The sequence below is a fragment of the Scyliorhinus canicula genome, chromosome 6, assembly GCF_902713615.1.
Source record: "Scyliorhinus canicula chromosome 6, sScyCan1.1, whole genome shotgun sequence".
NCBI classification, from domain to species: Eukaryota; Metazoa; Chordata; class Chondrichthyes; order Carcharhiniformes; family Scyliorhinidae; genus Scyliorhinus; species Scyliorhinus canicula.
The window spans coordinates 126,908,618-126,934,015 of record NC_052151.1 but is presented as its reverse complement, the minus strand read 5'-3'; the positions used below and the strand labels follow the sequence as shown (position 1 = coordinate 126,934,015).

The 25,398-nt window shown below is 47.3% G+C and overlaps 1 protein-coding gene across 2 annotated transcripts in view; it reads right to left on the bottom strand.

The window, feature by feature from the left end:
• The window catches only part of LOC119967486 (microtubule-associated protein RP/EB family member 3-like), a 124,457-nt gene extending 99,181 nt beyond the window's left edge, over positions 1 to 25,276 (bottom strand). For both annotated transcript variants that reach the window (XM_038800107.1, XM_038800108.1), the window contains exons 1-2: positions 25,169 to 25,276; positions 6,868 to 6,995 (exon numbers count right to left, since the gene is read on the bottom strand). In XM_038800107.1, the coding sequence (XP_038656035.1) occupies positions 6,868 to 6,988 (121 nt within the window). In that variant the 5' untranslated portion in view covers positions 6,989 to 6,995; positions 25,169 to 25,276. The remainder of the gene's footprint in view (positions 1 to 6,867; positions 6,996 to 25,168) is intronic.
• Between the last annotated feature and the right edge of the window lie 122 nt (positions 25,277 to 25,398).

The following is a 25,398-nucleotide window of genomic DNA, read 5'->3' as shown; positions in this document are numbered from 1 at the left end:
TGTTATTCCGCTCAATCCCTGCTTCACCCTCTCCAAGGTCAATATATCTTTCCTGAGGTGCAGTGCCCAGAAGTTACAGAAGTACTCCAGCGGTGATTTACCTAAGCATGTTGAATAATTTCTTCCCCTTTGTATTTCAGCCCACTTAATATAAAAGCCAATGTTACTTTTGACTATTCTTTGCACATTCTACTAATTATACGAAATGACTATTTTAGTCATTTCTGTGCATGTATACCTAAATACCTCTGTAGCTCCTAGTCTCACGCCAGAAATTAAATATACTGATTTATTATTCGATCTAAAGAGATGGCCTCACACTTAGATCAGTGTTCTGCACAATCAAGGTTCCTTTAAAATGGAATGTGATTCTTAACTAATGTTCCTGTAAGTTGTGCAGGTGCGCAGCAATCCAAAAGTCCCCAGGAACTCTGCAAAAGTCAGTCCATTTAAATGAAAACACACACAGGCTATACAAAAATAATTAAAGAAGCTGTGCATTTAAACAAGACACCTGCACACTCCAAGTAATTAGAGGGCACATTGTTCCTAAATTACAAACTTGAATATGTAACATGCTACATGAACCCCTGTGTAGACTGATAACTTTTATAATCCAAAAAACCCAGGTATTTACTGAAAAATTGAAGCCACTACGTTCACAGCTTAAAACAAAATAATTTTACTCAACAAAAGAACATGAATTCTAATAAGTACACTATCTTAAATAGTCAGTTATGATAAACAAATTTAAAGTACAAAGAACATTTGTTTCACTTTCCTTCCACAGCATGACTTTGACAAAATGTTAATCCTCCGCCATTTTCGCCAACTCCAGCGTGATGCCACCACCAAACACATCTCCCCTTCACTCCCTCTGTCAGCATTCCGCAGAGACCGTTCCCTCCGAGATAATTTAGTCCGCTCCTCCACCATACCCAGTACCTCTCCCACCACCCATGGCACCTCCCCATGCAATCGCAGAAGGTGTAACACCTGCCCTTTTACCTCTTCCATGCTTAACATCCCAGGCCCAAAACACTCATTCCAGGTTAAGCAGCGTTTCACTTGCATCTCTTCCAATTTGGTCCACTGCATCCTCTATATCGGAGAGACCAAACGCAGACTGGGTGATCGCTTTGCTGAGCATCTTCGGTCTGTGCGCATTCAGGACCCTGACCTTCACGTTGCTTGCCATTTTAACAAAAGGCCCTGCTCCAATGGCCACATGTCTGTTCTTGGTCTGCTGCAATGTTCCAGTGAAGCTCAACGCAACTTGGAGGAACATCTCATCTTCCGGTTAGGCACGCTACAGCCTTCCGGTCTCAACATTGAATTCAATAACTTTAGATGATCAGCTCTACCCCACCTCGACCCATTTGTTTTCATCCCATATCATTTTAACTGTCTTTTACCATTTCTTTCTTTCTTAATATATATTTAACCACCTCCCCCCCCCCCAATCTTATCCACCTTTCCTTAACCTTTCTCCTCTTTATTCCCCCTTCCCCTCCCCCCACACCTACAGTTCATCCTCTGATGTTAGTTTCCCTGCTGTTTGACCTTTCACATCTTTTGTTCTCTCTGGGGACTACCATTAGCACGCTTTCCCCTTGGTTTCTGTGGCCATTAGCACCCGGTTTCCCTGGGTTTCTGTGGCTATGACGCATCTTTCATTCTCACTCCACTGTATAAATATTTCCCACTTTCTCTGTCGGTTAACTTTGACAAAAAATCATCGAACTCGAAACATTAGCTCTTTTCTCTCCCTACAGATGCTGCCAGACTTGCTGAGATTTTCCAGTATTTTCTCTTTCGTATCATCTTATAAAATCCAGCAATCATAACGACATTCATTCAGATGATTGATATTCAAGGTGGAAAGTTGCTCACTGACCAACATCCTTTGAGATAACCCGCTGATGTGTTAGGCAGGTTGGTTTGACGTTGACTACAACTGGATGCAGGGAAGCTAGAAACAAACATCTAACACCGGAGATGATCCAACACGGTTTTATTTAAACTATGAACGGCTGTACATGTTCAGCTGTGGGTTGACACTCTACTAATCCTACTGACGACCTCTTACTGGTTCAACCAGACTTACTAGCTACCACATGGCAATAATTTCCACTGACTTGTGCACTCTGACTGTCTCAGTGTCTGGGTCCTGAAAAGAGCGGGAGTCTTAATGCCCTGTGAGCTTTATAGTGGTGGTGTCTTGTCTGGTGATTGGTTGTTCTGTGTTGTGTGTTCATTGGTCAACCTATGTGTCAATCACTACCTGTCTGCATCTCATTATACATGAGTGGATATTATGACACCCACCATAGAGAATATTCCTTTTATCCCTCCTGTCTCTTACCTCTCAACCAATTACCCTCTATGTCACCAGACTACCTCCAATTTTGTGCATTCTAGTCTCATATGCAAAAATTTATCAAATACCTTCTGCAATTTCATATAAACAACATTTCTGTCCATCACATTAGCAATCTCCACAAAAGAATTCAACTAGATTACTCAGAAGTGACCTACTTTTCACAAATCTGTGCTTACATTCTTTGATCAGCTCATCCTTGTCCTACTGCTCAGTCACTCTGCATTTGATAATAAATTCTAACAACATCCCCACAACTGATGCTAATTACTAAGTCCATAGTTTTCTGGTTTCTCCTTCCCTGTCTTCTTAAACAATGGAGTGACATTCTTAATATTCCAACTCGAGGACAAAAACGATAGTGGACAAGTTTGAGTTGAGAGGATTAGCGGAGGGCTTTGAATCATGGTGACAATGTTTGAGGAATTTTTTGTCGTGGGGGAAGGGAGGGGAAGAGGTGACAAGGGGGAAAAAATGAACAGACTGTGTTGTTGACAATGTTATTGATTTGCGTTTTCGTACTTTTGAATAAGATTTGAACAAAATTCATTTTTTAAAAAACGATAGTGAAATACTTTGCCTTATGCTACTGCCTAGCTAGATAAGGACCACCTGGTGATATTAAAGTAAACTCCCAAACATTATTGCTTCCTTGTTGGTCAACAATTTTTATTTTCAAAAGTTCTTTTTTGATTATCAAGTTGTATGATGGAGCATTATCCATTTTGTGGACATTGAGTGGGCACCAAGAACTTTAAAATCACGTATAACCGAATTAGATGAACAGAACACTACTGTACTCTGTTTCAGCTGCAAGCTCAGAAGAGAATAGTTCCTGCATTGCAAGAGATTTGAAATGGGGGGGACTTTGTGGTGTGTTTCATGCTTTATCCATAGGATTAGCTCAAGTGGTAAAGCCAGTGAGAGGATGAAGGATTGATGTCCACGTTCTCCAATATGACTTTTCCAGCACATATAGGTGAGTCACCTGTTTCTATGCTGTATGTTCAATATGAAGTGCATTCAGACTTACCAAATGCATATTAAATAGATATCCTGCAGCAAGCAACGGTTGGAGATGGCACAGAGAAAGATTGAGTGGCTTTGTAACCATGGTGCATTTTCTTGCACTACATAGTCAATGTCCCTCATCAATTTACCATCAGGCTGAAGATCAAGTGAGCCCACCACTTCTCGATTTATTGCAGTACCTGAACAGTTGAGTGGTGAGTCTGCGCATTGTCTAGGTCGGCTTAAAAAAGTTACAGCCAACTGGAGTGTCTTCCGGACTGGAGAGGTTATAGTGTATCGAGAGGGAAAAATAAGACCCAGGTGTTATGCAGATACCTCGTTTATGACCGAGAGGCTATAGTAAAAGCAAAGTGTATTTCGATGCACAGCTAAGATAATTCTTAGTGAACGGAGGTGAGATGAGAGGAGGGCTGCGGACATTGGAGTCTGGTTAGCAGGTTTTGATGGGCCGAAGAGGCAAGCGTGGGGGAGAGAAGAGGAGAGAGGATCGGTATTGGGGGAAATGTTTTCGAGGGGAAGTGCAGGGGGGGATTCTGGGAACGGAAGGAGGTTTGATGTGAATAATGAATAGGATGAGAGACACCCAGTTAGGATAGTGACGTGGAACGTAAGGGGGTTGGGAGGCCCAGTCAAAAGGTTCTGAAAAGTTTCTTAAAAGTTTGAAGGCCGATGTAGCAGTGCTGCAGGAGATTCACTTGAGGATGAAGGATCAAGTGAGACTTAAAAAGGGCTGGGTTAGTCAAGTGTTTCACTCTGACGGAAGGGCTCGAGGGGTACGGTAATGGTCAGCAAAAGGGTATGGTTCCAGATGGAGAATATGGTTGTAGATTTGGGGGGGGGGGGTAGATATGTGATTGTGACAGGGGAGCTGGAGGGGAGGCTAGTGGCGCTGGTAAGTGTAGATGTGGGACTGTTGGGAGACCGAAGGTTCTGTGAGAAAACTGAAAAAGTAAGTGAGGAATATATGGGTTTCAACTGCACGAGTGAGGTGTCGAAGGCGGTTGTCTAGGAGGCTCTAATGGCGGTGGTGAGGTGATCTCGTTCAAGGCTAGGCTAGACAAAGAGGAGAGGTTGAAGCATCAGAGGGTAATAGGTAAGATGCTGGAGGTAGTTAGGAGGTATGCAGAAGACGGGGACCCAGCGAAGTTGGAAAAGAGGAAGGAACTTCAGGCGAACTTTGACCGACCATGTACCAGGAAGACGGTACACCAATTGAGGCGAGCAAGGGGTTCAGTTTACCAGCATGGGAGAAGGCAGGGCAGCTCCGGAGGGAGGCTGCGGCAAGGGAAATTGTCCAGGTGCAGGACAGGGCAGGAAGTTGGTAGTAGCTCCAGATCAGATTAACAAGGTCTTTAAGGAATTCTATGAGGTTGCACAGGTCAGAGCTACCTGGGGGAGTCATGGAGATGCAAGAATTTCTAGGTGGGCTGGAGTACCCGAGGTTAGGGGAGGGAGACAGGGCTACATTAGAAGGGGTGATAGTAGAGCAGGAGATAAAAGATGCGATTGGGAGGATGCAGTCAGGGAAGATGGCAGGGCCGGATGGGTTTCTGGTGGAATATTATAAAAAATTCAAAGATAAGCTGGTACCGCTGATGATGGGGTTGTTTGAGGAGGCGATAGAGAAGAGGGTGTTACCACAAACTTTGGGGCAGGTATCGGTTTCCCTGTTGCTTAAAAAAGGTAAGGCTCCAACCAAGTGTGGGTTGTATAGGTCCACATTACTTTTAAACGTGGACGCAAAGATATTGCCGAAGGTTCTGCCAGGTAGGCTAGAGGATTGCCTCCCGAAGGTGATAGGTGAAGATCAGGCCGGGTTTGTGAGAGGAAGGCAGCCCTTTTCGAACATTAGGAGGGTATTGAACGTGGTTATGGCACCGGCGGAGAGAAAGGAAACAGAGGTGGTTGTGGCATTGGACGCCGAGAAAGCGTTTGACCAGGTAGAATGGGAGTACTTGATGGCAGTTCTGGAGTGGTTTGGGATTGGACCAAGATTTGTGGACTGGGTAAAAGCTACTGTATAAGGAGCCAAAGTGAGTGTCCGCAGAAATAAGATCAGCTCGGAATACTTTTCTCTCCACCGTGGGATTAGGCAGGGATGTCCTATGTCTCCCCTGCTGTTTGCACTCGCAATTGAGCCATTGGCCATCGCGTTCAGAAGTTCGGGTGTATGGAAAGGGATAGTGCGGGGGGACATAGAGCATCGGGGTGGAGGCAGGATCAAGGGAAATGCCGATTTGGGGGAACCATAGATTTGAGTCAGGGAAGTGGGTTGGAAATTTTCGGGGATGGGAGGAGAAAGGAATTAGGACACAAAAAGATTTGTTTCTTGAGGGTCGGTTTGCAGGATTGAAGGAGCTGGGAGCAAAGTATGGGCTGGAGCAGGGGGAAATATTTAGATACATGCAGGTTCGCGACTTCGTCAGAAAGGAGATACAGAACTTCCTGCTGGAGGCAGCTTCCACATTGCTGGAGATGCTGATGAAAGGGGGACTGGAGAAGGAGGTAGTGTCGGCAGATAACGGGGCTATTTTGGAAGAGGAGAAGGCACCACTGGAAGGGATCAAGGCAAAGTGGGAGAAAGAGTTGGGAGAGAGTATGGAGGAGGGGTTCTGGTGTGAGGTGCTCAGGAGGGTGAACACCTCCAGCTCGTGCGCGAGGTTGGGGTGAAACAGGTGAAGGTGGTATATAGAGCACACCTCACAAGGGCGAGGATGAGCTGACTCTTTGAGGGGGGTAGAAGATATGTGTGAACGTTACGGGGTTGGTGGTGTGGGGGGTAGTAAAGTGGTGCACGTGAAACGGGACCCAGGCCCTCGGGAGGCCATATTCGGGGTGTCGGACCAAACGGGTGCGGAGGCAGGTGTTGTAGCCTTTGCATCGTTGATCGCCCGAAGGCGGATCCTGTTGGGATGGAGATCAACCTCTTCACCCTGTGCCCTGGTGTGGAATTCTTGACTCTTGAGAAGGTCAAATTGGAAATGAGGAGGGGATGGAGGGGTAGTTCTACAATTCATGGGCATTATTCATTGTGCACTTTCGAGAATTGGATTACATCGAACATTGTGTGGGCGGGGGGGGGGGGGGGGGGGGGGGGGGGGTTAATTGTGACTAAGGGTGATTCCTGATTCCTTTTTGTTATTTGTTTAAGGTAACATGCGGGCTAATGTTTGGGGATTTTATGGGAAGATGGGATTGCTGTTATTGATATGGGGATTGACATTACATTCGTTACTGATTATTGTTTATTGTTGGGTGTAAATTTGGGAGAAAATGTGAAAAAGGAGAATAAAAATATTTTTGAAAAATCTGCATACAGACAAATATAACGCCAGGAGTTTTAAGGATTAATTTTACTTTTAAACCTTATAAATGACTAAACAAAGCATTACAACTGAAAATCAGTGTTATGTATATTACTTATCCAAAAATATTACATGTCACCAGCTCATTACCTGAGCATAGTTGCTCAATCTTGGTGTAGCTGAGCTGGAGAGAGTCGTTGACCCATGACAGCATGTCATGTCGGCTCAGATTTTCACTTGTCACCGAGGTGGAATATACATTCACTGCCATGCCACAGCTGCAAAATAAACATATGAATAAATTCAGAAGGTAGAAAAAAAATCAACCGGACACCAGTGTGATCCAGGGCAACTACATCTGCAATAGGGTGGCACGGTGGTACAGTGGTTAGCACTGGTTAGCCAGGGACCCAAGTTTGATTCCGACCTCAGGCACTATGTGGAGTTTTCACATTCTTCACGTCTGTGTGGGTTTCCTCCGGGTACTCCAGTTTCCTCCCACAGTCCAAAGAGTCACAGGTTAGGTGGCTTGGACATGCTACATTATCCCTAGGTGGGGTTACAAGGATAGGGCGGGGCATTGGGCCTAGGTTAGGGTTCTCTTTCAGAAGGTCAGTGCAGACTCAATGGGCCAAGTGATCTTTTCCTGCACTGTAGGGATTCTATGATTCTTCTATGTGTCTGGTTCAAGGAGCTTCTGCTCAGAGTCAATAGGCTGGAGGCTGAGCTATGGACACTGCAATGCATCAAGGAAGGGGACAGGTTTTGGACACTTTGTTCCTGAATGCAGTCTCACCTCTTAGGATAGGGTTATTTGATCAATAGTTAGAGTCAGGAGGGTGTGACTTCAAGTGAGGCAGGTAAGGGAATCAAAAAGATAGAAATGTCGGCACTGCAGGTCTTGCAATTGTAAATAGATTCAAGATTCTTGCAGCTTGTATAGATGAGGGTGGAGACTGCAAGGTGGAGGAGCAAAATGAACATGGCACCATGGTACAGGAAGCCATTCAAGTGGAGGTACTAAATAGGGAGGTTGTAGTAAATTATTTTGTTTTTTAATAAATTTAGAGTACCCAATTTATTTTTTTTCCAATTAAGGGGCAATTTAGCGTGGCCAATCCATGGTTTTTCTATTCATGAGGCACTGTCATCACTACTAGGGAAAGTAGGAGGTGTACCATTGGGCCGGTCTTCACCAGAACATGCTGGGACCAGAATTCTGGCGAGTCATATAACTGGAGTGGTGGAGAAAGTTTTAAATTAATAGTGGGGGCAAGGGATCATACAAGAGGAGATATGGTGAATGGAAATGAGGAGGTAATAGAGCAGATTAATGATTTGGGTAATGACAACCAGAATGTGTCAGGAAGGGACAGAGCATACAAACCTGAGGGTTCACCAGCACATAAGGTCAGAAATTGCAAAAATGGTAAAAAGACAGAGTTAAAAGTGGTGTATCTGAATGTGCACAAAATTCACAACAAAAAAGATGAATTGTTAGCACAGATAGAAATAAATGTATATACCCTAATAGTGATTTCAGAGACATGGCTGCAAAGTGTCCAAGGCCAGGATCTGAACATCAATGGGTATTTGACATTTTGAAAAGATTGAAAATCGGGAAAAGGTAGTGCGGCAACCACTGGTTGTAGTGAGAGATGACAGCTTGAAAAAGCACGATGTAGAATCAGTTTGGGTAGAGATAAGAAATAGAAACGGTAAAGAGGTCACTTGCAGGAGTCGTTTATTGGCCCCCTAACAGTAGGTTACACTGTAGGTCAGAGTATACAGGAAAATATAAATAGGGTACATGAGAACGGTACCACAATCATGGGTGACTTGCATCCCGCCGGCGGAGAATCTAGCCCAGGGTTTGTGCATAATTAATGCAATAAATCTTAACTGCTGCCAAAAAGAACTTAACTGAAAAGTATGGGCTTTCACTCCTTCAGGTTTCAATTACTGTCGGAGATTAATAAGACATAAAATATACTAGGGGCTTTTCACAGTAACTTCATTTGAAGCCTACTTGTGACAATAAGCGATTTTCATTTTCATAAAATATACTTGTAATTATTTTGCCTCTCACCTCGTTTAATCTCATCTTTCTTTGCCGTACTTTATCATGCTTTCTATACATGATTTTCCAATGAATTAAATATTTTGATTTATACTTCCTGGTTTAGACTCTACGGCCAGAATGTTACACCACCATTATCCCAGGAACAGGCTGGCAGGTGGAGTAAAACCATGTGGCATGGCAGAGGACACTGTTTCAGTCACCTAATCACTTCCACTGGAATTTTATCAGGGGTAGCCCATCTGCCCTTCGGTCAATTGAGACCCTTATCACTTAAGAGCCTCCTCCTGCTGTTATTACCAGCAGTCGAGGGTCCCCATGGCAAGTGGCTGCAGGCTCCTCCTGTTTGGATACCCTATGCCCAATGGAGGCCTTTCCAAACAGTGAAAGCTGCCTTCACGTCTCCTCACTAGCCTCCGCCCCCCCTCCCGGCTGGCCTCAAGAGCAGCCTCCCCAACATTGTCAAATGCAGCATGACCTGGACAATATTCAGGCTTGGACTGATAAGGGGAAAGTACCATTTTTTGCCACACAAGTGCCAGACAATGACCATCTCCAACAAGAGATAATCTAACCATTGACATTTAAAGGTACTACCTTCGCTGAATCCTCCACTATCAACATCCCACAGGTTCAGGTAGATCGATTTCGCTCCTGAATGTGGATGCGAAACTGCTGGCAAAGATATTGGCCAGGAGGGTGGAGGACATCGTGCCGCAGGTCATACACGAGGATCAAACGGGTTTTGTGAAGGGGAGGCAGTTGAATGTTAATGTACGGAGGCTTCTGAATGTCATAATGCCGGCAGTGGATGGAGAGGCAGAAATAGTGGCGGCGATGGATGCGGAGAAGGCCTTTGATAGGGTGGAGTGGGGATATCTTTGGGAGGTGTTGAAAAGGTTCGGGTTTGGAGAGGGATTTATTAAGTGGGTGAGGCTGCTGTATGAACATAAGAACATAAGAACTAGGAGCAGGAGTAGGCCATCTGGCCCCTTGAGCCTGCTCCGCCATTCAATGAGATCATGGCTGATCTTTTGTGGACTCAGCTCCACTTTTCGGCCCGAACACCATAACCCTTAATCCCTTTATTCTTCAAAAAACAATCTATCTTTACCTTAAAAACATGTAATGAAGGAGCCTCAACTGCTTCACTGGGCAAGGAATTTCACAGATTCACAACCATTTGGGTGAAGAAGTTCCTCCTAAACTCAGTCCTAAATCTACTTCCCCTTATTTTGAGGCTATGTCCCCTAGTTCTGCTTTCACCCGCCAGTGGAAACAACCTGCCCGCATCTATCCTATCTATTCCCTTCATAATTTTAAATGTTTCTATAAGATCCCCCCTCATCCTTCTAAATTCCAATGAGTACACTCCCAATCTACTCAACCTCTCCTCATAATCCAACCCCTTCAGCTCTGGGATTAACCTAGTGAATCTCCTCTGCACACCCTCCAGTGCCAGTATGTCCTTTCTCAAGTAAGGAGACCAAAACTGAACACAATACTCCAGGTGTGGCCTCACTAACACCTTATACAATTGCAACATAACCTCCCTAGTCTTAAACTCCATCCCCCTAGCAATGAAGGACAAAATTCCATTTGCCTTCTTAATCAACTGTTGCACCTGTAAACCAACTTTCTGTGACTCATGCACTAGCACACCCAGGTCTCTCTGCACAGCGGCATGCTTTAATATTTTATTGTTTAAATAATAATCCCGTTTGCTGTTATTCCTACCAAAATGGATAACCTCACATTTGTCAACATTGTATTCCATCTGCTAGACCCTAGCCCATTCACTTAACCTATCCAAATCCCTCTGCAGACTGCCGGTATCCTCTGCACTTTTTGCTTTACCACTCATCTTTGTGTCATCTGCAAACTTGGACACATTGCCCTTGGTCCCCAACTCCAAATCATCTATGTAAATTGTGAACAATTGTGGGCCCAACACGGATCCCTGAGGGACACCACTGGCTACTGATTGCCAACCAGAGAAACACCCATTAATCCCCACTCTTTGCTTTCTATTAATTAACCAATCCTCTATCCATGCTACTACTTTACCCTTAATGCCATGCATCTTTATCTTATGCAGCAACCTTTTGTGTGGCACCTTGTCAAAGGCTTTCTGGAAATCCAGATATACCACATCCATTGGCTCCCCGTTATCTACTGCACTAGTAATGTCCTCAAAAAATTCCACTAAATTAGTTAGGCACAACCTGCCCTTTATGAACCCATGCCGCGTCTGCCCAATGGGACAATTTCTATCCAGATGCCTTGCTATTTCTTCCTTGATGATAGATTCCAGCATCTTTCCTACTACCGAAGATAAGCTCACTGGCCTATAATTTCCTGCTCTCTGCCTACCTCCTTTTTTAAATAGTGGTGTCACGTTTGCTAATTTCAAATCCACCGGGACCACCCCAGAGTCTAGTGAATTTTGGTAAATCATCATTAGTGCATCTGCAATTTCCCTAGCCATTTCTTTTAGCACTCTGGGATGCATTCCATCAGAGCCAGGAGACTTGTCTATCTTTAGCCCCATTAGCTTGCCCATCACTACCTCCTTAGTGATAACAATCCCCTCAAGGTCCTCACCTGCCATAGCCTCATTTCTATTAGTTGCTGGCATTTTATTTGTGTCTTCCACTGTGAAGACCGACCCAAAAAACCTGTTCAGTTCCTCAGCCATTTCCTCATCTCCCATTATTAAAACTCCCTTCTCATCCTCTAAAGGACCAATATTTACCTTAGCCACTCTTTTTTGTTTTATATATTTGTAAAAACTTTTGCTGTCTGTTTTTATATTCTGAGCAAGTTTACTCTCATACTCTATCTTACTCTTCTTTATAGCTTTTATAGTAGCTTTCTGTTGCCCCCTAAAGATTTCCCAGTCCTCTAGTCTCCCACCAATCTTTGCCACTTTATATGCTTTTTCCTTCAATTTGATACTCTCCCGTATTTCCTTAGATATCCACGGTCGATTTTCCCTCTTTCTACCGTCCTTCCTTTTTGTTGGTATAAACCTTTGCTGAGCACTGTGAAAAATCGCTTGGAAGGTTCTCTACTGTTCCTCAACTGTTCCACCATAAAGTCTTTGCTCCCAGTCTACCTTAGCTAGTTCTTTTCTCATCCCATTGTAATCTCCTTTGTTTAAACACAAAACACTAGTATTTGATTTTACTTTCTCACCCTCCATCTGTATTTTAAATTCCACCATATTGTGATTGCTTCTTCCGAGAGGATCCCTAACTATGAGATCATGTCCCTAACTATGAAGCCCCGGTGGCGAGTGTGGTTACGAATGGGAGGAGGTCGGAGAATTTTCGACTGTACCGGGGGACGAGGCAGGGGTGCCCCCTGTCTCCCCTGCTGTTTGCGCTGGCGATCGAACCCCTGGCCATGGCGCTGAGGGAGTCGAGGAGCTGGAGGGGGATAGTGCGGGGGGGGGGGGGGGGGGGGGGGGGGGGGGGGGGGGGGGAGCATCGGCTGTCGTTATACACGGATAATCTATTGTTGTACGTGGCAGACCCGGTGGGGGGGATGCCGGAGGTGATGAGGATTCTTGGGGAGTTCGGGGACTTCTCCGGGAATAAGCTCAACGTGGGGAAGAGTGAGCTGTTCGTAGAACATCCGGGGGACCAGGAGAGAGGGATTGGGGAGCTCCCGCTGAAAAGGGCGGAGAGGAGTTTCAGTTACCTGGGGGTCCAGGTGGCCAGGAGCTGGGGGGCCCTGCACAGGCTCAACTTTACGAAGCTGGTGGAGCAGATGGAGGAGTTTAGGAGGTGGGTAGTGCTGCCACTCTCCCTAGCGGGCAGGGTCCAGTCTGTCAAAATGATGCTCCTCCCGAGGTTTTAGTTCCTATTCCAGGAGTATTATGGGGTTTGCGTGGGCGCAGAAGACTCCGAGGGTGAGGAGGGTGTTCCGGAGCGGGGGAGGGATGTGGGGAGGTTGCCGTTGCCCAACCTATGTGGGTACTACTGGGCCACCAACGTGGCGATGATACGGTGGTGGGTGATGGAGGGGGAGGGGGCGGCATGGAAGAGGTTGGAGGCGGCGTCCTGTGTGGGCACGAGCAGTTGCCGCTCCACCCAACAAGATATACCACGGGTCCGATGGTGGCGGCTACCCTCAAAATTTGGGGGCAGTGGCGGCGGCATGGGGGGAGGTGAAGGCTTCAGTCTGGTCCCGGATACGGGGGAACCACCGGTTTGTACCAGGGAGGATGGACGGCGGGTTTCTGAGCTGGAACAGGGCAGGTATCAGGCGGATGGGGGCTGGTTTAGCTCACCAGGCTAAATCGCTGGCTTTTAAAGCAGGCCAGCAGCACGGTTCGATTCCCATACCAGCCTCCCCGGACAGGCGCCGGAATGTGGCGACTAGGGGCTTTTCACAGTAACTTCATTGAAGCCTACTCGTGACAATAAGCGATTTTCATTTTTTCATTTCTTTCCCGAGGGAGGAGTTGGAGGGAAGAATGGGCCTTCCCCCAGGGAACATCTTCAGATACATGCTGGTATGGGCGTTTGTCAGGCGGCAGGTGGCGGAGTTTCCACTGTTGCCGCCAAGGGGGGTTCAGGACAGGGTGCTCTCGGGGACGTGGGTTGGTGAGGGGAAGATTTCGGCAATCTACCAAGTGATGGAGGAGGGAGAGGAGAGGAGGCCTCGGTGGAAGAGCTGAAAGATAAGTGGGAGGAGGAGCTGGGAGAGGTGATCGATGAGGGGACATGGGCGGATGCCCTGGGGAGGGTGAATTCCTCCTCCTCCTGTGCGAGGCTTAGTTTGATTCAACTAAAGGTGCTGCATCGGGCGCACATGACTGGGACTAGGCAGTCGGGGGCTCTGCCAGGCTGACAATACCAAGGTGCTCTTGTGCCAGGTTTCCCAATTACGAGTGGACAAAGTGAGCATCGGGTGTCGCTATACGCAGGCGACCTACTGTTGTATGTTTCGGACCCACTGTAGAGCATGGAGAAGATCATGGCCTGTTGGGGAAGTTTGGGGCGTTCTCGGGAAAGAAGATAAATGTACGGAAAAGCAAAATGTCCCCGCTGAACGAGTTGGGTTGTCAAGTAACAAAGGCGACTGTAGAACTTGCAGCACGGGAAAGCATGGCGGAGGTGCAGGATCCCGGTTTAGTGGCACAGTGGTCAACGGTACAGCTGGTGGAGTTCATTCAGGAGAGCTTGGCCACGAAAAAGGAGGACGGGTTAGACCCAATTAAGGCAACGATTGACCGAGTGGAAGCCCACGGACTGGCGATTCAGAAGGTGGAGGAGAAGGTAGCTGAGCAAGAGGACCATTTAGCCGTGTTGGAGGTGGGGCTGATGAGGGACAACCAGAAAAGGCTGCAGGAGAGGGTGGAGGATCTAGAGAACAGATCCCAGAGACAGAATCTGAGGATCGGCCTCCCGGAGGACAGTGAGGGAGCGGACGCAAGGGCATATGTGGCAAGTATGCTGGAAAGGTTGATGGAGATGGGGCGTTTACTCGACCCCTGGAAGTAGACAGAGCGCACAGAGCGCTTGCGAGGAAGCCACGAGTGAATGAACCACCGAGGGCGATGGCGGCGGGAATGCACTGGTTCCTGGACAAGGAACAGATTTTGTAGTGGGCCAAGCAGAAACGGAGCTGCAAGTTGGAGAACTGAGAGTTGCGCATCTACCAGGACCTAGACACAGAACTGGCCAAAAGACCAGTCAGATTCAATGGGGTAAAATTGGCTCTCTTCAAGACGGGGGTGAATTTTGGGATGATATACCCAGCGTTTCTGTGGGTCACTTATGAGGGCCAGGAACATTACTTTAAATCGCCGGCGAAGCAATGGAGTTTATTAAAGACAAAAGGCTGGCAGGGGTTTGAGGGCATTGAACCTTGGGGGACGGCATTGCGGTATCGATTCTGTTAAAGTTATTTTGTTTTCAAATTGTGTATGCAGTGCCCTTTGTAACAGGTTTCTGGGCTGTTGCTTAAGATCTGTAAGTTAACTTTCTTTCAGTGGGTGGAGGGATTTTTTTCTACTGTGTGTTTATTTGGGACTGTGATGTTTTGAATACGTATGTTCAAGCGGCGGTGGGGGGGGGAAGAGAACAATACGGGATAGGATACCTGGCACCATGGGCGGGAGTTACCAGGCTAGCTGGGCGGGCTAGCTCACGGAAGCGCAGTGGGGGGGCGAGCAAGTTTGTTAAGGGGGGTTGGGATTGTGGTGTGCTGATGGGGAGGGGAGCTGCTCTGCCGACAGGGGAGGAAGACAAATGGGAGGTTGAGGACGGTGGATGCCTGAGGACGGGTCCACAGAGGCGAGAGACGCAAGCTGGAATCTGGCCTAAGGGTGATGGCTGATCGGTAGGAGGGGGGGAAGCCTCCCGACTAGGCTGATCACATGGAACGTTAGCGGGCTGAATGGGCCGGTTAAGAGGGCTTGTGTGTTTGCGCACCTGAGGGATTGAAGGCGGACGTGGCAATGCTACAGGAGACACATCGGAGGGTTATATATCAGACCAGATTGAGGAAGGGGTGGGTCAGCCAAGTATTTCATTCAAAGTTGGATTCTAAGACCAGTGGGGTCGCGGTCCTAATCAACAAATGGGTGGAATTTGAGGCAGGGAGAATAGTGGCGGACATGGGGGGGCATGTACATCATGGTGAGTGGGAAGCTTGAGGCGATGCTGGTGGTGCTTGTGAATATATACGCACAATGTGGAATTTATGAGGCGGGTGTTCAGGAAGATCCCGGACCTAGAGTCGCATAAGCTGATCATGGGGGATGGACTTTAATACGGTCGTTCATCCAAGGTTGGACCGGTTGAGGTCAAGGACAGGGAGGGTGCCAGCCGTAGCGAAGGAACTAAAGGGGTTCATGGAGCAGATGGGGGAGTAGACCCATGGAGGTTCAGACGGCGAAGAGTGAAGGAGTTTTCTTTTTTCTCCCACATGCACAAAGCATACTCCCAGATCGACTTTTTTATTCTTAGCAGGGCTTTACTGGCGGGGTGGTTGATACCGAGTATTCAGCGATTGCGGTGTTGGGCCATGCCCCACATTGGGTGGACTTACGGGTGAGTAAGCAGAGGGCAGCACCCGCAATGGAGGTTGGATGTGGGACTGTTATCGGATGAGGGGGTGTGCGGGTGGTGAGAGTCCATCCAGAACTGGGACTGTTATCGGATGAGGGGGTGTGCAGGCGGTGAGGGAGTCCATCCAGAACTATCTGGAAATAAATGACCTGGGGGAAGTCTCGGCAACAACGGTCTAGGAAGCGCTGGCGGCAATGGTTAGGGGGTAGCTAATCTCGATACGGGCGCATAGGGATAAAGTAGAGCAAGCAGAGATGGATAGATTGGTTGGAGAAATACTCCTGGTGGACAGAAGATATTCGTGGCCCCGGAGGCAGGGTTGTTGAAGGAGCGGCAGAGGCTACAGATGGGAGTTTGGTCTGTTGTCTACGAGGAAGGCGGTGGGACAGCTGAGGAAGGCGAGGAGGGCGATATACGAGTATGGGGAGAAGGCCAGCAGGATCCTTGCACACAAGCTGAGGAAAAGGGAGGCGGCCAGGGAGACAGGAAGAATCAAAGACAGAGATGGGAACACGGCCTTGGATCCAGCAGGGTTGAACGGGGTGTTTAAGGAATTCTATAGCAGGCTATATGAGTCGGAACCCCCAGCTGGGATGTAGATGAGGTGAGTTCCTGGGTGAGATGAAGTTTGCGGGAGGTGGAGGAAGGATTGGTGGAGGGGTTGGGAGCCCCGATTGGAATTGAAGAAATAGCAGAGGGGTTGGAGGCAATGCAGTCGGGTAAGGCTCCGGGACCGGACAGCTATCCAGTGGAATTCTACAAGAAATTCTCGGAGATGCTGGGACCGCTGCTGGTGACGGCATTTAATGAGGCAAGGGAGCAGGATGTCCTTCCCCCAACAATGTCACAGGCCTCGATCTCACTGATCCTGAAGCAGGAGAAGGACCCAGAGTTATGTGGGTCATATAGGCCAATCTCCCTATTGAATGTGGATGCTAAACTGTTGGCTAAAATATTGGCCTCAAGGATAGATGACTGTGTCCCTGAGGTAATAGGGGAAGACCAGACGGGTTTTGTTTCGGGCAGACAGCTGACGGCCAATGTTAGAAGGCTCTTAAATGTTATCATGATGCCCTCGGGGGGGGGGGGTTTAAACAATTATTTTAAGCTGCATCGAGGGACAAGGGTGTCCCCTCCCCCACTGTTGTTTGCTCTGGCCATAGAGCCATTGGCGATGGCATTAAGAGCATCTAGGGATTAGAAGGGGTCGGTCTGCGGGGGATCTCGCTTTACGCCGACGACCTGCTCCTGAATATTTCCGACCCATTAGGGCGGATGGGGGAGATTATGCAGATCTTAGGGGAATTTAGCCGGTTTTTGGGGTATAAATTGAATGTGGGGAAAAGTGAGATGTTCGCGATCCAGGCGAGGGGGCAGGAGAGGAGACTGGGAGAGCTGACGTTTAGAGTGGTGGGAGGGAGCTTCCGCTAGTTGGGAATCCAGGTGGCACGGGAATGGGAGACTCTACATAAGTTAAATCTGACCCGTCTAGGAGAGCAAACGAAGGAGGACTTTAGTAGGTGGGACATGCTCCCGCTGTCACTGGCAGGGAGGGTACAGAGTGAAAATGATGGTCCTCCCCAGATTTCTGTTTGTTTTTCAGTGCCTCCCCATCTTTATCCCAAGGGCCTTTTTAAAAGGTTAAACAAGGTGATTTTGGGCTTTGTGTGGGCTAGCAAAACCCCGCGAGTGAAGAAAGTGTTGCTGGAGCGTAGTTGAGGCCAACTTCAGCAACTATTACAGGGTGGCAAATATAGCCATGATTAGAAAGTGGGTAGTGGGGGGGGGGTGTTCGTGTGGGAGCGAGTAGAAGTGGCAAGGACACAAGTCTGGGGGCATTGATAACGGCACCACTGCTGTTCTCGTCGGCCCGGTACTCCACAAGCCCGGGGGTAGTGGCGGCTCTGAGAGTCTGGGGGCAGTGGAGGAAACATATGAGAGTGGAGGGAGTCTGGCCTCTGGGCTCCGATTTGCAATAACCATCGGTTTGTACTGGGAAGGTTGGATGGGGGGGTTTCGGAGATGGCAGAGAGCAGGGACTGAGAGGATGGGGGGATCTATTCAAAGATGGAAGTTTCCCTCGTTTGAAGGATTTAGAGAAGTTTGAACTGCCAGCAGGAAATGGATTCAGGTGTCTACAGGTACAGGATTGTTTGCGAAGGAAGGTTGCAATCTTTCCACTCCTACCGTCACAGGGCTACAGGACAGGGTAGATTCCAGAATGGGGGGTGGGTGAGGGGAAGGTATCGGACATCTACAAAGAGCTTATGGAGTCAGAGGAAACTCAGATAGAGGAACTAAAGGGCAAGTGGGAAGATGAGCTGGGGGAGAGGTGGAGGCGGGTCTGTGGGCGGGTGCTTTGAGCAGAGTTAATACATCCCCATCACGTGCCAGACTTAGCCTGATACAATTTAAGGTAGTTCACCGGGCACGCATGCCGGTGGCCCAGGTGAACAAGTTTTTTTGGGGGTAAGAGGACAGGTGTGGAGGTGTGAGGGGGGGCTAGCAAATCATTTCCATATGTTTTGGGCATGCCCGAAGCTTAGGGGATTCTGGCAGGGTTTTGCAGATGTCATGACCATGGTACTGAAAACACGGGTGGTGCCGAAACCAGATGTGGTAATCTTTGGAGTGTCGGAAGATCCGGGAGTCCAGGGGGCGAGAGAGGCAGGTCCTTTTTCTGCGGTAATAGTACAATAGTTTGAAATCAATTTTATGGACTGTGAGTGTGGATTGGCAAGGAGTACAAATCTTTATTCTTTGATCGAGTAACAATATCCTGCAGGCAATATTTTCTATCATAGTGAGACAATTTCAGATTCAGAATCACCTAAATGGAAATCAATTTGTAAGAGTTTTATTTTATGGTATTTCTACCATAACATAAAATTAAGTTGTGATGTGGAGATGCCGGCCAATAAAATTAAGTGATAAAGAGCAGTACAATATTTAGCAACAAACTGAGTGCATGTTCAAATACCCTTGTTTTAATACTTTTGGTCTACGTTAGCTTCAGCAGAGATCATGAGGCTAATTTTTCCATCATTTCTCATAATATCACAGAACCAAGCAAAATTGAAATATAATTTCTTTGCACACAAATATACAAAAACCATAAATTACAAAAATACTGCCGAGAATATATCAGGCTTCGATTGCATAAACATCTTGCTAATTATGATTAATCTAGGACAAAGGTTCGGTGCAACATCGTGGGGCAACGGCCCTGTTCTGTGCTGTATTTTTCTATGTTCTAAGTGCAGTATACCTGTAAGGTGGTCTTTTTTAACTGCACTTGCAGAAGGGAATGATCTTACTTCCATTGGGATTGAATTGGATTTGTTTGTCACGTGTACCGAGGTACAGTGAAAAGTATTTTTCTGTGAGCAGCTCAACAGATCATTAAGTACATGGAAACAAAAGGGAATAAAAGAAAATACATAATAGGGAACAATTGTAAGTTAAGTAAAAAATGGATCTGTTAGGGAGAGCTCGCAGAGTCGCCTCACTCCGGCGCCATCTTCTGGACTGTTGCTTTCAGATGGAGAATGAAAGGATAAAGGCAGTGTGGTAGGAGTCATGACTGCATTGAACAAATCACCGTTGTGACTCAGCACTTGGTTCATGGATATTGTTGCAGCTCCCCTGACTAAGATGATACAGCTGATTTCCCACAGGGTGAATAATCACTGTAGCATTCTGACTCTAACAGTTATGAGAAAGGGTAGGATGTGAGGAAAATGGATGGGGGATGGTTTAACAGTCAAGCTATGTGATTTTTTACTGCTCTTGTGATTGACTGTCAGATTTTCAACTTAGGATACAAACCAAATACAGGCATCTTTATTGAACCTTGAGTTTGTTGACATTATTAAACAGCATATCCAAATTCCCCACTCCAGCCTCCAAATGCCATTTTTGTTGTTTTCCATATGACCATCTCCATACCCATTGCCAGTGACGGCTTAAATTGCTTTTGTAGAAACCTAACCAAATATTACTGGTATGAAGCTATCTGGGGTTAAAGGTTGCTTACCCCTACAAGCCCTGACATATATTTTGGTTGAAGGCAAAAGATGAGATAAGCCAGCGATTGACAGAGCCAAATCTCTTCCAATTCTGTGGTCCAGTCCCTCGGGACACTAAGTTACTGTGGGTGTCTGAGGAGATTCCTCAAAACTCTGGAAGGTGCTTATATCCACTGTAATTAACTAGTGTCATTGCTAGTCCCTGTAACATTGCAGATTACACCAAAATATGAGGCAATACAGGCTCATTAATTGATGTATTAAGGAATTTAACATTTCTGAAAGTGAAGTAATCCTCAGGCCTGGATGAAACATATTCTAGGCTGTTAGGGGAAGCAGGAGAAAAAATTGTGGAGGTTCTGGCCATCATTTTCCAATCCTCACTGGCTGCACGTATCTTGCCAAAGGACTGGACCACAGTTGTTTAAAAATGAAGAAAGGTAGACCAAGTCAATCAGGCCAACCTCAGAGCAAAGACAAAATACTGCAATATTGGAAATCTGAATAAGGACAAAGAATGCTAGGAAAACCCAGCCCATCAAGCAGCATCTGTGCAGAGAAACAGAATTAATGTTTCAGGTTGATGACCTTTCATCAGAACTGAAGAAAGAATTTAATGGACAAGTTTTTAAGCCAGTGGAAGTGGTGAGGTGGCATGAAAAATAAAGGTGGTCTGTGATAGGGTTGAGGGTAGGAGAGATTAATGCAAGTTTTCATGATGCAACATCCAGGGAGAGCAGTAATGGATAAAGTAAAGAAGCAAAGGTGGTGCCCAAATGGCGCATGAATAGCTACATAAAAAACATCTGAATGCAACATGAAGGGATAAAGAAATATGACCAACCCAGCAAAATAAACAAAAAAAAACCACATCCAACAAGATGGAGGCAGAGTTTCAGGTCTAAAATTGTTAAACTCAACGTTGAGTCCAGAAGGCAGTAGAGTGCTGAGTCGAAAGACAAGGTGCGGCTCCTTGAGCTTCCATTGTGTTGTGGAACATTGTATGGACATGGACAGAAAAGTCATTAAGGGAACACGGTGGAGAGCTAAAATGAAAAGCAACCAGAATCTCAGGGTTGTGCTTTGAGACTGAACAAAGACTACTGCAAAGCGGTAACTCAATCTGTATTTGGTGACTCCAATGTAGAGGACAGCACATTGTAAGTATTGAATGCAGTATACTAAATTGAAAGGAGTACAAGTAAATCACTTTCACTTGGAAGGAATGTTCGGGGTTCTGTCTCCATTTCTCTGATTTTTTTTTGCAAGGTTAGTCTCGTTTCTTTCTTTATTCCTTCATGTTCCCTTTTAGATTTTCGATTTCTACTTTCGATTTCCAGCACCTGCAGTATTTTGTTTGTCATTTATTTCCATACTCGTTCCAGCTAATATTAAAATTTCTGACCCATCTAAAATAGTTATACAAACATAATACATAAGTAATTCTTCAAAACAAAGTTACTAATAGTATAGTCTTCTGTTCTGTTTCTTTAAAGAAAATGCTTCCTTTAAAATAACACCTTTCACGATCTCAGCACATCCCAATGCACTTTACAGCCAATTGAAGTCAACGGGCCATGAGCTTCCCAGAGCCGGATTGGTGAGGGAGGGGACCCCAAAGATGCACTGGAGGAACCCACACAAAACTTCAAAGGTAAGGGCCTGCACAGCATTAGCCCAATGCGCAAACTTGCTCTGAGCAATTGCTCAGTGCTGCGAACCATTTGAAAATGTGATTTAAATCACAAACGTTCCAAAAGGATTACACCAATAGTTAATCCCACCCCCGCATCCCACAGGCCAGACCCGATCTCCCCCACCACTCCCCACTCATCCACCTCCCTCCGAGGTCCAACCTCCTCCTCCACCCCCCCCCCCCCTCCCCATCCCCATCTTCCCTCCAGGATCTGACGCCCCCACCCCACCGATATGTCCCGAACCCCATCTCTCCAATCCTCTCCACTTATATTCTCCCTGGACTATTCATTTCAATGGACCTTTAACTTGCCTGGTTTACAGCAGCTTGTGCAGTGAAAAAGGGGCTTGACCTCATTCGCTGTGCAGGAGCTGGACGCAGATGCTGGGCCTCGAGGGCAGCTGTGTTACTTGGATCTCATCCAACCTGAATCTGAAGGTTGGGCGTGACAGGCATAGAAGAAAATCCACAAAGATAATTTGCCGTGGAGTCGCAATGTGACCCTTGCCACTCCAAGGAAGTTATGGTCCAATGTTATAATATTGGAAACACAGCAGCTAATTTGTGCACAGCAAGTACTTACAAATGTCAGTGTGTAAACAACCAGTATTGATGTTGTTTAAGGGATAAATATTGACCTGGACACCAAGGATAACTTCTCAGCTCTGCTTTCAAATAGTGCCATGGAATCTCTACATCCATCCAAAAGAGCTCAGTTTAAAGACTTATCCGAAAGATGATATATCAGACAGTGTAGAACTCGCTTGAAAGTCGCCATAATCTGAGGACCATAGACTGCTCTCCCTTTTGAGAGAGAGCTGACTGGTGGTGTTTTAACCTAAGTATCAAAACACTTCAGGCAAGGGACAAGGTTTAGAAGGTGGGGCCTCCATTGATAACTCTCTGAATATTACACTGAATGGCAGCCAAGATTTATGTGCTCAAATCTTTGGAGGGAACACACAATCCTCTATCTCAGAGGCGAGAGTGCTATCAACTGAGCCACGACTGCACCCTGCCCTAGTTTGACACTGTCTTAGTATAATTGTTGTTTAGCATGTTCCTATTCTGGGCGAAGGAGCAAAATACAATATAGAATTTTATAATTAAAGTAAAAATAATTCTCAGAACGGTATCTTTCCCTGAAGAACCATGACGGCATTCCTGAGCAGAAGCCCACATAACTGCCTGACCAGTATCTGAGTACTATTTAACCTCCCAAAACCACAAACTCTTGCAGTATAGGAGTGTCGATTTAGGCCACTGTCTATATCAGTTCTTTGCGAAAGCAGTTCAAAACAAATTTCACTGCCCTGTTTAAATGCCCCAACTCTGTAACGTCCGCACCGTTTTAAAGACACAATCAACCTTACCTAAAATACTGCTGGTGACAAATCACTCAATACTCCAAATTCTCTGCATGACGAAGTGCCTTTTGAACTCCCTATTAAATTTAAATGAGGATTTGAAATAATTTGAGTTATTTTCATTAACACCCTGACCAGAACAAATAAATAGGAAATTACTATCCAAACTCTTCGTAAATTTAAAAACCTCAAGTAAATGTGTTAAGCCTAATCTACTGCAATAGAAATAGCCCAGGTACAGAGAGAGACCAGTAGATTGGAGACACCCAAGGAATTGTAGGTCCTTGCAGGTGTCCTTATTTTGCAATTGGCCAAAACATGTAAAACAGATTGGATGAGTCAAATATTCCAGGATTTCAAATATCTCCACAGAATACATCCTTTTTAATAATAATCTTTATTATTGTCACAAGTAGGCCTCCATTAACACTGCAATGAAGTTACTGTGAAAAGCCCCCAGTCACTACTTTTCGATGCCTGTTCGGTTACACGGAGAGAATTCAGAATTTCCAAATTACCTAACAGCACATCTTTCGGAATTTGTGGGAGGAAACCGGAGCACCCGGAAGAAACCCACGCAAACACGGGGAGAACGCGCAGACTCCACAGTGACCCAAGCCGGGAATCGAACCTGGGACCATGGCGCTGTGAAGCAACAGTGCTAACCATTGTGCTACCATTCCGCCTTGGTTTTTCACCAGGGATTGTGCCTAATTGCCAGCAGGACAGAGTTTCAGTTCCATTTCAAGATTATTGGATTTCTTAAATTATTGCCATCCAATATTTCATTAACATTTCTTAGATCATTACCATTCCTTTACCACTGAGGAAGGGGATGTTCTGGTCCTGGGAGTTGCAACAGAGGCAACTTGAGCAGGGTAAGATGGTTATCATAGAGCCTGGCAGTTCCCAGTCAAATTAGGGCGACTCGTCCCATGCAGTCTCCTGGAAAACCCCTACTTGTGTGCTACAATTACTAATGTTTGGCACGACAGGTGTTGGGGATTACGATTATTCTTTTTTGTCCACTATGTACATCCCAAAAGAGGACCACCGAGATATTACACAGAGGGGGACGGGGAGGATGACACAGAGGGGGACGAGGAGGATGACACAGAGGGGACGGGGAGGATGACACAGGGGGGGGCGGGGAGGATGACACAGAGGGGGACGGGGAGGATGACACAGCGGGTGACAGGTAGGATGACACCGAGGGGGACGGGGAAGATGACACAGAGGGAAACAGGGAGGATGACACAGAGGGGGGGGGACGGGGAGGATGACACAGAGGGGGGGGGACGGGGAGGATGACACAGAGGGGGGGGGACGGGGAGGATGACACAGAGGGGGACGGGGAGGATGACACAGAGGGGGACGGGGAGGATGACACAGAGGGGGACGGGGAGGATGACACAGAGGGGGACGGGGAGGATGACACAGAGGGGGACGGGGAGGATGACACAGAGGGGGACGGGGAGGATGACACAGAGGGGGACGGGGAGGATGACACAGAGGGGGACGGGGAGGATGACACAGAGGGGGACGGGGAGGATGACACAGAGGGGGACGGGGAGGATGACACAGAGGGGGACGGGGAGGATGGCACAGAGGGGGACGGGGAGGATGGCACAGAGGGGGACGGGGAGGATGACACAGAGGGGGACGGGGAGGATGACACAGAGGGGGACGGGGAGGATGACACAGAGGGGGACGGGGAGGATGACACAGAGGGGGACGGGGAGGATGACACAGAGGGGGACGGGGAGGATGACACAGAGGGGGACGGGGAGGATGACACAGAGGGGGACGGGGAGGATGACACAGAGGGGGACGGGGAGGATGACACAGAGGGGGACGGGGAGGATGACACAGAGGGGGACGGGGGGTAGAATTAGTTGTCAAGAGTTGTGGGGAGAGGGGGCGAATGTTGCATGTTTTAAACTGGCGATGCTGGTTGGCGGATGGACTGAGCTGAACGCGGAAAGCTGCCGTTTGCTTCGAAACAGAATTTTTATTTGAACTGAAATCCGAGCCGCGGCTCCGCGCCCCCAGCGCGAGGGAGTCCGGCCACATAACACCCGTTATCAGTGGGGAGAAGAGGGCGGCCCCGAACCACGCCGGCCTGCTGCTGCTGCTGCTCGTGTTTTTGGGAGAGATGGGGACACAGTTTAGGGACCGGAAGACCCGCTACTCACCCTGTGCCGCGAATCTGGAGCCGCTATCAGGCCGCTCGCTCCAATCAACGCAACGCACCTAAGCCGCACTGCGCCTGCGCACACTGGGCAGGAGGGGGCGTGGCTCCGAGCACTGCGACACTGCGCCTGCGCACATTGGGCCGATGGGGCGGGGCTTCGAATGCTGCAGTGTTGCTCCAGGGCCGTGGGGGCGGGGTGCAAATTTTGCAGCGTCCACAGGGCAGTGCATT